Here is a 14,564-nt window from a genome sequence, read left to right as displayed (position 1 = left end):
GTTTCATAATTAAAAAACTGGATGGCCAAGGTTTAATTTTAATAAAAATTGAATGGACAAATAAAACATAGACATATTGCTAAGGTGACCACCGAATTATACTATATGATTTACTCAGAATTTAATTTAATTTTATTTTAAAATCATTTCAAGTTCAATTACGTAACTTTGGCATGTTTTCGTTGTTTTATTTTATACAATACTTTATTATAAATTATTTAATGTTTATTGTAGTATAAATAATACATTTTTAATTATCAAATTTTATATAAAATTTTCTTTCTCTTAAATTCTTACTATCAATGTTATTAAATTTATCAATTTAAAATAAATATAATATATCCTTCATAATAGTTTTGTACACTTCTTCTCTTTAAATTACTTTCTACAGTGATTTAGATCTGATTTAAATTTATTAAATATAAGTGCATATTTATAAATAAATGCATACACTTATTTTAATTGGCAGATTTTTGAAAATTAGATGAAATTAAATATTTTTATTTATATATTTTTTAAATATTTATTTTATGATGATAATTTATATATATATAAAAATATAAGTGACTGAATTATATATATATAATTAAAATATATATTAATCATATTTTTAAGTAAATTATGGTTGTCAGGAAATATTTTTTAAATTAAAAGTGAAACACTATTTTTATGATAAAATTTAAAAATATAAATATATATTTAGCCAATATATTACGAAGAACATATGAAGATGAAATACTATATTGTCTTGTTATGGCCCGATTTGATTGGGCGGCTAGTAAGTTACTTATTTAATATTATATAATAATATGAAGTAGAGTTGTGTATATTTTTAAGTCTATATATAAAATGCCCTCCTTTATTTTTTAGGGAGGTTTTCTCTGAAAATTTTGAGATAAGAGGTTTTTTTTTTACCAGAGTTCTCTCCCCTCTTCTTGTTCAAGTGTGGATTTATACTCTCTTCCCTCTGGATGAGATTGTAGTTAATTTTTTTGTTTGTATTTTTCTTATGTTATTAAGGATGGACGGTATTTTGTGAGGGAGAATTTACTTTTTCTGTCTTATTTTTTTGTTTGTGAATTTCTACTCCCTTTAAAATTGTAGTTAGTTTTTTTATTTGTGTTTTCCCTATGTTGTTGAAGACGGACAGTATTTTTGTAAGGAAGAATTTACTTTTCTTATATTGTATTTTTATTTGGGAGTTTCCCTTCTTATTGTTTCTTTTTTTGTTGTAGGTTGCCTTTAAGATATGTACTTCTTAACTTATTGGTAAAAGCAAGTCGTCGAAGATTCATATTCTCACGGTATATCTCTTTCATGTTTGTGTGGTTGGATTTAGGGGCGACCTATCTTGACTTTTGAGATAGTATCTGATTCGATTGTGGAGGTTTTGGTCTTCTCTTTTTTAGATGTTGGGATCGTTTTTCAACCTTATCCGACTTTGCATGTACTTTTTATAGCTACTCTTCGCTCCTTCACTCCTGAAAGTGATAGTTTCTTATTTGTCTTAGCCGACATTGTTCCCTCTTTTGTTTTTCGGTTTGTTATTATATTTTTAGTTTGTTATTTTATCTTTTTTAGTTTCGATTGAGAAATTTAACTTAAATTATAATAATTTTCTATAAATATATCAACAAGTGATCGTTCTTTTAGGATAATGAGAGAGCGACATGTATTATTTCTTTGGTTGAGTTGAAGAGCCAACTCAAACTGATTTTTTAAGTTTTTAGAATTTTAGAATTTTTTATTTGTTTGACTTATGTATGCTATAATTTTATATTTTTACATCTTTTCAATGATATCTCATATGTTTAGAACAAAAATCAATATATGATGTTGACACATAAGGCAGTTCACTAGTTTGAATAATTTATGGAAATTGTGTAATTTAGTTTATTATTTTTAACATTTTAGTTTTTATATTCAAGGGAACTTTATAATTTAGTTTCACATTCTTAGGTTGGTTTATATTACACTTTGAGAATTATGTTATTATTATTGGTAAAAATATAGAAATTTATTTATAATTAATTTTAATATTATAAAAAAATATTTACTTTTTTGAAATAAAAAAATATTTTTTTAATAACCGTTCTAATTGTAATATCCTGTGTCAAAGGATATCATTGATTCCTATTAAACGTTTTATGCGTTAACACCTGGCCCGAGACCAACCTACAAGCCCATTAATGTATGGGCCTTGTTTAAAATATTTTTTATTATTTTTTTAAATATTTCTTTTGGATTTCGCTGAATGAGTTGGTAAGTTATTTCCAATTGAACTCTTAGTTCAATATCAAGGTAATATAAGTATTCACGTAATGTTTTTACGTTATATATAAAAAATATTATAGAAAAATCATAATAGAATAAAATAATTTTATATGACTTCAAAAAATATAAATTTTATTATTTAATTTACAAAGTTTGGTGTCCTTTTCTCAATCTTGCGTTATATTTCTTTGTCTCATAAGAACATATTTACTTTTATATTTTATTTATTTTAAACTGTAGTTTTTTTAAAAAATAATAAATTATTTATAATTGATTTATATACTCACGTTTAATGTATATTGAAAAACAAACTTTATTATTATAGAAATATTTTAATATATAATTTATTTATTTTTGTTGAAATAATATATAATATAAAATATTTTAGAAAACAGTCTAATAATTACTGGAAACGCATTAGTATTTCGCAACACAAATACACATACACAGGCATGAAACGGTGTCGACTTCGGATAGAAATGAGATCCACATCGATCACGGCAAACCCAAATTTATATTATAGAACGGGTCGGATCTAACGACGACAAGAATAATGCTCCTAATCAGCCGGTCCATCTCTGAATTGTGTTGCATGAGTTGTTTTTGTGTTCTCTCTCACTCTCCTCAAGATTCTATACTTCTCTTCTCTGTCTCTAATTTGATTGGATCTAGGGTTTCTACCCTCCAATTTCCGATCTAATCAATCCTGCTTTCTATCTCTCTATATATTTCTTTTCTTTTTTGTCCGTGCTCTCTCCCTAGATCGAACTTAGAAGGAGATAAACATTGTCAACATTATTTATTTGTTCTACTCATTCTTTTACACGGCCACCAAAGTTTTGTTCCTTACACGATCTTGTGTCAGGTATTTACTAGAGCTAATCTGAATTGCTTGTTTGCTGTATTTGATTTTTGGTTATGTTAACTTGGATTTTCTTTTTCTAATCAATTTCAGTTTTGTGTTTTGCTGACTCCATTTAGTTTGGTAGTTTTTGTTTGAATTTCAATGAATCGTTTGATCATTGCTTTATGTATTTGCTTACATAATTACAGAGTTATAAGTTGAATGCTTCTTTATGTATTTTTTTTTATTCAATTTGAGTCCCTAATATAACTGATTTCTTCATATTTAATGGTTTGGTTATTTATTATCTCTGCTGAATCAAAAACAATTTACACAATGTAATGTTACTAATATATGCTAGTTTTGAGGTTACAGATTGTCAGCTCGATTCAGATAACTGATCTTCTTTCTTTTTTTTTTTTTTTTTGGCTTCCACTAATTTAAGAGGGACAGTGCATTGAACTCCTTGATTTTTTTGGTGAAAGTGCTGGTAGGGGGAGGGGGGGTTGGGTTGAGGTGCTTTTGAAGGGGATTGGGTTGCAATTCTATAGTTTTCTTTGATTCAAATCCTTGAGAAAAGATGAAAAAAAGAAAGTTAATGGACTGATGCGTTCTTAAGTTAGAGAATTGCTGGTATTGGCTTGTTCCTTCATGGGACTTCCTTAGTAGCTACTGGTTTGATTTTCGATGAATTGTGAGCTTGAACGGCATAGGCTGAAACATTAAAAAAAGAGAGAAAAAGAAGGGGAGTGGTTCATAGTTTATCCTTTCTCTGATTTTTTGTCATGTCTGGAGGAAGGAAATGGAAGAGACTTTAGCAGACTGGAAATATCTTTATTTGCTTAGTTCTTTGAGTTTTTGGTACAGCGGAAACAAGCAAATTGCTCAACCTTCTCATTTTTTCATTTCCTTTGTAAAAGGATTCAGTTGTACAGCGAATTTGTTACTCACTTTGTGCTATTTTCTATCATATTTGCTTATCCAAAAACCTTACTTTTAGCTATCAAGTTCTATAGTGATGGGTATTAACTAATTATCCTGTTTCACTGTGATTTATTTGCTAGTGTTTAGATGCCATACAATGATAAATAAAAGTTACATGATCCTTGAAAAAAATATGCTTGCCATTAAAATTTCTTGGTGGTAAAGGTTAAAAACCACATAGTCATTCTGTTCTGGAGTGGAAAAACCAAGTTAACGGGAAGAAAAAAAAACTCCTAATACAGGGAAAGTTTTCCCTGTATCTACTGATTATATGTTAATGAAGGCATGTAATCATTTATTTTATGGGTATTGGTTTTGAATATAAACTTAAGTGCTTAAACTACTATTAAACAGAATACTGGCCCCATAATTCCTTGCAAGTTGCCACCTAGGCGTGGCATAATTTGAAATGCCATGTCAGTGGTTTGAAAGTGATGAATAGTTTTATTCTGCATTCTTCATTTATTAGAAGAGATTAATGGCATATTTTATTTCAGATCCTTTTGAAAAATTATGAAAGGGAAGCAAACAATCCACAATTCCACATCAAACCACACATGACATGGATTGGTTATTATTTTGTAAGTTGCATCAATGGGATAACAAAAGGGTGCTGTTTAAGTTTATATTGCGGCCATTTTATATGTGAGAAGCATGATTATCGACCCCATGAAATAAAATTTGCTTGATAAAACTACATCATTTGTTGCTCAATGCATGTGCTGAAGCTAGGTGAGTAGAGTGTTGATGATATTGGAACTCTAATTTAATTGGATATGTTACAATTTAATCCTGTCTTTGAAAATATTGATTTTTATATTTTCCAGTTGAACAATGTCAGCATGGGTGTGTTTTAGAGCTGTTAGTATTTGAAGGTAACTTTGTGAACAGGTTTGGTTGTGCATGATATGTCAACTATTTGCATTTTGATTCTGTCAAATAAATTAATTGCTTCACCTTTTTTTTGTCTCTAAAGCATGCTGGAGTATCCTTCCTCTGTAATTTTTGACTCACTGGGTTGCATTATTATGTTATTTTATGGCAACTTCCTTGCCTTGGCAGATTATGGAAGCATAGATATACAACACTGACGAGGTTGTTTTGTTGAAAGCCATGGGGACTGAAAATCCTGGTCGTCCAAATTTTCCTATGGCACCTTCCGCTACACCATTTGTTGCTCCAACTATGACACCATTTTCATCATCTGGTCCTAGAGTTGGATCAGAGGCCCCTGGCATTAGAGCTCCTCCTCCTGCAGTTCCTCAAACAACAATACCTTCTTCATTATCTGCGCCAGCTGGTGGATCACAGACCTCTGGCTTTAGACCTACTCCACCGGCATCATATGTTCCCCCTGCTGTTGGACCCTTCCAGCGTTTCCCAACTCCTCAATATCCTACTATTCCTCAAGCTCCTTCTGCTGGAGTTCCTCCTGTTGGGCAACAAGCATCGGTTCCACCTTCTGCTGGTCAGGCATCATCCCCACTTTTGTATCGTCCACAGCTGCCCCAGATGCCTTCAGTTCCAATGGGATCTCCTCCACCTTCAAATGTCAATATTCCTCAATCTTCATCAGATTCATCATTGTTTGCTCCCAGGCCCATTTTGCAGCCATCTTTTCCTCCAGAAGATTCGTCATATCCTCCTTCTAGAGCCACTTTTCAGGCACCTTTACCTGGATATATAAAGCAATCAACTGCAATTTCACAAGCTCCTCCTATACAGTCTCATTTTCAAGCTCAACAAGGAAGTTTTTTACCTCCTGCAACAACACCATCTTCCCAATTTTCTTCTCACCAAGGAGGTTTTGGTCAACCTCCGCCAGTAGCTGCCTCTTTTAGCCTGCATTCAAGGGACCAAATCCAACAGCCAGGCCCTGTACCTCCTGTAGGTGGCATCCAAGGGTTAATGGAAGATTTCAGCTCCCTTTCTATTGGGTCTATGCCAGGATCAATAGATCCAGGACTTGATCCAAAAGCATTGCCAAGGCCATTGGATGGTGATGTGGAACCGACTCCATTACCTGAGGCATATTCCATGAATTGTGATCCTAGATATCTACGGCTGACTACTGGTGCAATACCAAATTCTCAGTCTTTGGTTTCAAGGTGGCATTTACCTCTTGGAGCAGTTGTTTGTCCTCTTGCAGAAGCTCCGGGTGGGGTTAGTGTCTCTGCAATCAAATTGAATTGACAATTGACATGCTATAATTGTAATTTATTTGAGAAGCATTCTCATCTTCAATCCTCATTGTTTTTTGCTCTTCTTTATACTCAGGAGGAGGTGCCAGTGCTTAATTTTGTTTCAACAGGCATTATTCGTTGTAGAAGATGTCGTACATATGTGAATCCATATGTAACCTTTACAGATGCTGGAAGGAAGTGGCGCTGCAACATCTGTTCTCTACTTAATGATGGTAATCTAAATTATAATCTGATAAATGTAGATACAGGGGCTAGAAACAAAATCTGTCTGCAAAAGGAGGCTTAAGTGTTTGCTGAGATTTTACATATGGCTATTTTTTTTAACGTGTAAAAAAATTCAGCTGTTGTGAAAAAATCTTTATGAGAAACTTAAATTTAATTTTCTCCTTATTAATTTTAATTAATGAGATGGGATCTTATATGGTGCTGTTTGAATCTGCCTCTGCCATTTGAAGATTTTTGGCTTTACTCTATTGATTTGTGCAGATGTAAAATGTGAAATAGGAAGCCACTCATATCCAACTCTTTGGAGTTGTCTGTTATTCAAGCTTATTGTCTTTACCTGCATCTAGTAGCTTTTGTAGGATGATGTTTAGGGTTGTGGTTTGGTGTATATATGGTTTTAATTTGTGGAAGTAAAAGATGCAAAATGCTATAAATTCTTGACATTAATTTCCTTAGCTTAGATGGTGATATCTTAGTATGTCATAAAATCCAATTTCACAATATCTCTTTGTCCAGGGAATTTTTTCCTTTATGTGATGTGGTCAAGTTTAAAATATGTTCATAGGGTGGAATGAGGGAAAGGAAAGAAAGAAAAGAAATAATTAGATTTTCTACTTTTTGCAATAAGAGGGAAAATAGAGAGAATTGATGGAAAATTTAATGCGGGATCATCAGCCAATTCTCCCTGAAAATTGTAGAAAAGGTGGGTTCTTTCCACCCTTCTTTTTCTTCAAACAACCTTTTAGAAACTGGCTGTAGTACATTTGGAACTGTTAAAAAAGTAACTTTGTTCAATTATGTCCTCTTATTCTGCCACCTACTTCATTGGTTAAATATTTAAATGTGCTTTGCTTGATTCAGTTTCTCTTTTATAGATTTCTTTAATAGTGCTTGGGCTTGATACTTTTTCTTTTTAAATTTGATGTGTGCTAAATATGGCATACATTTATAGTATCTTTATGTAGTTACAAGCAAAGTGCTGATCAAAGTTTAACTACCATTTTTAGTTCCTGGTGAGTATTTTGCCCATTTAGATGCCACTGGCAGAAGAGTTGATTTGGACCAGCGACCTGAGCTTACAAAGGGTAGTGTGGAGTTTGTTGCTCCAACTGAGTATATGGTGCGGCCTCCAATGCCACCATTATATTTCTTTCTCATTGATGTTTCAATATCGGCTGTAAGAAGTGGCATGATTGAGGTGAGTTCTTTCAGCAGATTAGTAGTTCTTCACCAATCATCTTACCCTTATACAACTATAATGTCTGTGTTTGGATGAAACATAGGTTAAAATCAATCCTGAAATGTGATTTTTTGTTTCTGATAACTGATTGTTGCTTACTCATGAGAAGTAAGGGTGTCATTTGTGCAATTTGAAGCTAATTTTTATGGTCATATGCAAGAGGAACAAAGAGGTATATTTTGTTTTATGGTGTTAAGAATATGCATATTGTATACTGTGATCATATTCTTGTTGCAATGTTGGATGTGCCAGTTAGGCATGCTTTAAATATGCAAGTATGTCCTTACTTCTTGGCTTAAGTAAATACATAGTTGGGGAGATTTTTAGTTGTGACTATTGCAACAACCAATATTAAGTCAAAAGTAGCATCTTTTTAGGATGATTGCTTGATAATTTTTTATTATTTTCTTTTGTAGATTCTTATAATAGTTCAAATCAAAAGGATCTGTTAGGTCTTAAACTCTTATCTCTTCTTTTTAGGGGTTAATTTTAATTTAATCCCAGCATTACTTGTCACTGGGGAAGTGCATGTCTCTGCATTTTCAGCTGAAGGTGTATGCACAGCTTTGTTCATAATCTTATACTGACCTTTGATTTCATGTAGGTCGTGGCCCAAACTATTAAATCCTGTTTGGATGACTTACCTGGCTTCCCCAGAACGCAGATTGGGTTTATCACTTATGACAGCACAATACATTTTTACAACATGAAGGCAAGTGATGTGTAATTATTGGAAGCTGGTGCTCTGGAATGCTTCATGCATCTTTTCCCCATTTTAGCTAACTGTTTAGCTGAATGAGTCCTGTTGTTTTTCCCTCCTCTTCTCTTTTGGTGCAGTCATCATTGATGCAGCCTCAAATGATGGTAGTTTCAGATTTGGATGACATATTTGTTCCATTGCCTGATGATCTCCTTGTTAATTTGTCCGAATCAAGAAGCGTTGTTGAGGCATTTCTAGATAGTTTACCATCCATGTTTCAGGACAACATGAATGTGGAATCTGCTTTTGGTCCAGCTTTAAAAGCAGCATTCATGGTTATGGTGTGTTTTCTTTTTTATTGTAATTTTTTAACATTTAATACTGTATTTCTTCACTATTCATTTGAATATTTAACGTACCTGTAATCATGATGTCCTGTCCAGAAACCCATTGGGTCATTCATGTACCAGTAGGTTACAACATACGATGAAGGGGAGAAAAATAATAGGGCTATTGTCGCACTTTTATTGTCTTCTTTCTCCTCAATGTTGAACTTTTTCTTGAAAATATTTGCTTGAACTAGTGGAGAACAAGTTGTAATGGGCAATAATCTAATGGTGTATAAGAAAATATCTTTTGAGTGTCTTTAGATGCAACTACAGCCTACAGCTGCAACTCAGCTAAATGATAGTCCCGATGGTTGAAGGGGGCTTTTGAACTCCTCTGTCTTTTTTCTTTTTCTTTGTAAGATATTCATTTATGGCATATTTATGTTTGTCTTTTGGGGATAATGTAGTTGTGTTGCTTGCTATTCTTTTCTGAAGTAGTTTGGTTATCCATCTCATTTTTGCCTAACTCCTTTCTCCTTGTCTCTCTCCCTGTCTTCAGAGCCAACTTGGTGGAAAATTGTTGATTTTCCAGAATACGATGCCATCCCTTGGTATTGGCCGCTTAAAGTTGCGTGGGGATGATCTTCGTGTTTATGGAACAGATAAAGAACATGCTTTAAGAATACCAGAGGATCCTTTCTATAAGCAAATGGCAGCTGATTTTACCAAGTACCAGATAGGAGTTAATGTATATGCATTTAGTGACAAGTACACTGATATAGCTTCCATAGGTATAATATTCACTTCAACTCGAATAACTTCTCTTCATTGGTACCTTATTTTTCTTAACTTGCGTCATATATTACTTTAACGTGACCAAAATTAGACCTTCCCATGGTTTTTTATCCTCCACTCCTTCAATATTTTCCATAGAGAATTTTGAAATATGCTTTTGGAATTTTATATCTGGTGAATGTGGCCTTTAATTGGACTTTAACTGGATGACTTCTGTGCCCTTAATGAGCTCTGCATAATTGATGCTATCTTGATTTTATCATTCTCTGCTTTCTGTTGGCGCTTTTAGAATATTAAACTGAAAGGGAAAAAAAATTCTGAAGTACGGGTGGGGCTTTCAGATTTTTGTTTCTTATGAGTCTTATGCCTACACTTATTAACCATGTAGTGAAAACGTGTTTGAAAAGGAGACACTTTCTTAATCTATTGCCTATATTGTTGGTCATTTCTTCTATCTGATTTTATCATTATTTGTTTATTTGTGACACTTCTAAACTTTTATGATGGTCTCTTTTTGTAGGGACTCTGGCTAAATATACTGGGGGACAGGTTTATTACTACCCAAGTTTCCAATCAGCTAATCATGGAGAGAAGTTGAAACATGAGCTGGGTAGGGATCTTACAAGGGAAACTGCCTGGGAAGCTGTCATGCGAATAAGATGCGGAAAAGGTCTGTCCATTTGTATCTTTCCCAGAACATTCTGCATTTTAAACAGATGGCCATGAAAGCATCTTGTTATTATTACCTATTTCTTTTCTCTCTCTAATTTTTACTCTCTACTTCATCCCCTAGATAGATGGACAGCTGATTTTCTTTCCCTGTGCTCTGTATTTCCAGGGATTCGGTTTACATCTTATCATGGGAACTTCATGCTAAGGTCAACAGATTTACTAGCGCTTCCAGTTGTTGATTGTGATAAAGCATATGCAATGCAGTTATCACTTGAAGAGACATTGTTGACAAATCAAACAGTTTATTTCCAAGTGGCTTTGCTGTATCCTTTTGAGTGAAAACGTATAATAAAATTTGTCTCTGCTAAATGCTAGTATCTATGGTGTGCTTGTGTTAGTTACTTAGTTATTAAGTTGAACACCTCCATGCATAATTCATAATCTAAAAGAACTACCAGTTGGTTACTCTAATAAAACTTGCTTTTTCTTGTTTTTTCTTTTTATTTGTTATGTTTTTGGGCCTGGTCAGAAAATTGAGGGATGATGTCTGTTGGATTGTTACGGTCTTCTAAATAATTCAGGGGTCTCCTACTGGAGTCTCTTTTTTTTTGGATGTTGGAGGGTGGGGGGAAGGAGGATATCTCACCCGCCTTGCTTCTTTGACTTTGTGTATCAGTTTCACTTGAATGTGTCTTCTCAATCTAAATTTGCAGGCCAATTTATTTTCAGTTGCAGAATAACAGTGCTTTAATGTTTTCTTAACCATCAAAAGATACACTGCATCTTGTGGAGAGAGGCGTATCAGAGTTCACACAGCAGCAGCTCCAGTGGTTACAGATTTGGGCGAGATGTATCGCCAGGCTGACACTGGTGCCATGGTTTCTTTGTTTTGTAGGTTAGGTATGTTTGAACTCTATGCTAATACTTACACTGGATCTTGATTTTGATACAAATAAGTTTCCTAATTAACTGAAATAATTTGTAGCAATTGAAAAAACTTTGTCCCATAAGTTGGAAGACGCACGAAACTCTGTACAGCTAAGGATTGTAAAAGCTTTAAGAGAATACCGGAATCTCTATGCTGTCCAGCATCGCCTGGGAGGGCGGATGATATATCCCAAGTCTCTGAAGTTCTTGCCATTGTATGGATTAGCACTTTGTAAATCAACCCCTCTCCGAGGAGGGTATGCTGATGTTCAGCTTGATGAACGTTGTGCTGCGGGATTTACAATGATGGCATTACCTGTTAAGAAAATGTTGGAACTTTTATACCCTAGCTTGATTCGTGTAGATGATCATTTGTTAAAGGTAAAAGAATTGTCTCCATCCCACTGTGATGATTTAGACTTCATAAAAAATTAATGATGCATCTCAATTTCGTATGTGCAGCCTTTATCTAAAGCTGATGAGTTCAAAAACATCATGAGGTTACCACTGACAATGGAGAGCTTAGATTCTAGAGGCCTTTATATATATGATGATGGTTTTCGCTTTGTTTTATGGTTTGGTAGAATGCTTTCACCTGATATAGCAATGAGTCTACTTGGGCCAGATGCTGCAGCTGAGTTATCAAAGGTATGTCCAATGATATCAAATGCATCGAAGCATCACATTCTTATGCTCATTTCCGCAATTGCTTTCACCATGCTTTGGAGTTTGGGAAGATGTAATTTAGTCTTAATCCATGGATAAGAAAGCAAGGAAACCAAAAGTAAATTGTTCTTATGCCATATTGAATTGATATTTAATGCTCATGAATGAAAGGAAAGCATAAAATGGACAACGTCTATTGTTTATCGGCCTGTTTTGAGAGGTTATGATATGGGTCTTGAGGTTATCTCTTATTCACTTTTACCTTCCTTTTCATCCCCTTTGCACATCCATACAAGGATTAAGACTTAATCATCAGTGTTTCCCTTTTCTGCTTGCTCATTTATCTCTATCCAAATGAATTATTGAAGTTTTAGGTTAGTGATCATCTTGTACAAAGACAACTGATGGTGTTTATTCTTCAACACTTAAATGCTGTTATAACATGACCCCAATTTAAATGGAGATTTAGGCATTTATGTCTGGAAAATTGGATATTTATGGTTCTCAGCGAGTCAACTATCAAGAATGAAGTGGAATGGAGGGTCTTCTTTTCTAGGTTCTTATCCATGAAGGTAAGGAGTGGATGATATTAGGTATATAATGAAGGTGGTGTTTATGTTACGCTTTCTGATGATTAACATGAAAGAAAATTCTGAATTAAATTGTAAATATGTGAAGCCCTATAGTTTTCTTAGGACAAAAAGGAAAGTGTGGCATAAACTTCGTAATCTGTTGATGCAAGCTGCTTTTTACTTGTAATAAATAGTCCAATTAAATTTCATTTTCTTGGCTGTGAAGGATGTTATTTTTATTATTTTTCTTGAGATCCCTATTCATGATTATTATTTCTAGAATATTTTGTTATTAATGTTTTTCTCAGTTGTTGATTCCATGCTGCTTTTTGTGAGACTGTAATTCACCTTTTATTGTAATTAGGTTACACTCGGCGAGCGGGACACTGACATGTCAAGGAAGTTAGTGCAGATGCTTAAGAAATTAAGAGAGAGTGATCATTCATATTATCAACTATGCTATCTTGTAAGGCAAGGTGAGCAGCCCAGAGAAGGCTTCCTTGTCCTCACAAACCTTGTGGAGGATGCAATTGGGGGTACAAATGGCTATGTTGATTGGATGCTGCAAATACATAGACAAGTCCAACAAAATGCATAATTGACAGGTATGCGTATTCTATGCCAATTTCAGTGAGGAGACTTCTACCAAAGATAGTTGACATAATCTTTGCATCATTACATATTTGGTTTTAGATTAAGTAGCTATGAATGTGTTCTTATGTTAAAGACAGCCCTAAACAAAGGACTAACGTTTACCTACTGTTTTAACATTTTTGCTTTTATGTGTTCTTTCTGTTATGGATCATGACTTTATGAAGTTTTGTTTATCAATATGTGGGTATGGAACTTGCTCCATTATTGTCATGTCCAGCAGTCAAACTTCCTTCTCCTATATTGGTTTGTTTAGGAGTATCAAAAGTTAAGCCGTAAATTCATTTAATTGTGATTTTGATTTTTCATGCTGTGTATGCTGTTTGCAGAATTCTTGCTTGGTTGAATTAGCTTGATGTTCGATCAGTTGCTAATGTTAATTATGGTGTGGAATTTATTTTGAGTTGATAGTTTTCTACTTTTGGCATGTGTCATCTGCAGGATTATTGTGTGGGCCCCATTTGTAGAGTGATGAATATCACAAATAATCTGAACTTCGTCATGTGTTTCCTTCAAAATTGAGGTGGTTGCAACAATCGAAGATAGGTTGTGAAAAAACAATTTGTTTGGCGCATCACAGGATTAAATAATTAGAGTGAGGTGTACTTTAGATCGAGTATGGTGGCGCAGTTTTTACCTGGAAAAGCAAAACCTGATTAAATTTTGCATCTGATAGCTCAATAATTATCAGCAATTCGTACAGTTGTGCTATATTCTTGTTCAATTTTTTTTTTTCTTAAAGCTAAAGTTCTTAGTTTCAGTTAGGCAATTGTTTGCCTAGAGTGGTGTTATCCATTGCTTACAAAATTGTTGTACGTTTGCACATTGCTCCAATTTCTTCAGAAAAAGCAATTCTTATGTGGTTAATCGGCTCTCCAATGGAGAGTTTCTATTCTCCCTTTTGTTAGGAAACTGAATACTGTCAATTTATTCATCATCCAGGTTCTCAAGTTGAATGATCCTCCTAGTATTGTTATTATCATTAGCCCAAATTTGCGAGTTGATTTTGAATGGACCATGTAAAAAAGGAATTAATTTCGCCCATCTCGCAAAATATGCACTAGAGCACGTATTAGCTCCAACTATACCTGTTCTTGCTAAGCTTCTCCTCTCAGACAATTCAAACAATTTAATTCTGTCCTTTCAAGAAGCAGCCGCATAATCTTTGAACGAATTGCATGTCAAGGTGATGGTGTTAGATTATTATTATTATTATTATTATTATTATCATGATTATTATTATTAAAATTAACTATAAATAAATATGAATTAATATTATTTTTATATGTAGCATTAATTTATATTTAAAATATAATAAAATATTATGTATAGTATGATATTCAAACTCTCATATTTTAATTTTTAAAAATTAATTAAAATTATATTGAAATGTAAATATTAAATTAATTTATTTAAAATTAAATATTTATATTAAAATATAAAATGACATAAACATAATCTTTTTCGATCAATTGTCCTTT

At 33.3% G+C, this 14,564-nt stretch overlaps 1 protein-coding gene across 2 annotated transcripts; it reads left to right on the top strand.

Annotated features, from left to right (window-relative positions):
- The first annotated feature begins 2,739 nt into the window (after nucleotides 1-2,739).
- On the top strand, nucleotides 2,740-13,978 carry LOC110602241 (protein transport protein Sec24-like At3g07100). Of its 2 annotated transcripts, XM_043950941.1 has the most exons (15): nucleotides 2,740-3,139; nucleotides 4,930-4,977; nucleotides 5,165-6,265; nucleotides 6,380-6,518; nucleotides 7,539-7,729; nucleotides 8,376-8,483; nucleotides 8,609-8,812; nucleotides 9,360-9,591; nucleotides 10,116-10,265; nucleotides 10,434-10,590; nucleotides 11,040-11,167; nucleotides 11,253-11,575; nucleotides 11,657-11,842; nucleotides 12,797-13,037; nucleotides 13,525-13,978. In XM_043950941.1, exons 3-14 carry the CDS (start codon nucleotides 5,216-5,218, stop codon nucleotides 13,028-13,030), a joined length of 3,102 nt encoding a protein of 1,033 aa, XP_043806876.1. In that variant the 5' UTR covers nucleotides 2,740-3,139; nucleotides 4,930-4,977; nucleotides 5,165-5,215; the 3' UTR covers nucleotides 13,031-13,037; nucleotides 13,525-13,978. The 2 variants fall into 2 exon arrangements, with proteins under 2 accessions (XP_043806876.1, XP_021595399.1); XM_021739707.2 differs by lacking the exon at nucleotides 4,930-4,977 and having other exon boundaries at nucleotides 2,741-3,139.
- Nucleotides 13,979-14,564: the final 586 nt, after the last annotated feature.

This window comes from Manihot esculenta, chromosome 15 (assembly GCF_001659605.2).
Source record: "Manihot esculenta cultivar AM560-2 chromosome 15, M.esculenta_v8, whole genome shotgun sequence".
In the NCBI taxonomy this organism is placed as follows: domain Eukaryota; kingdom Viridiplantae; phylum Streptophyta; class Magnoliopsida; order Malpighiales; family Euphorbiaceae; genus Manihot; species Manihot esculenta.
The sequence above is the reverse complement of the archived record's forward strand: the minus strand, read 5'-3'. Positions and strand labels throughout refer to the sequence as shown.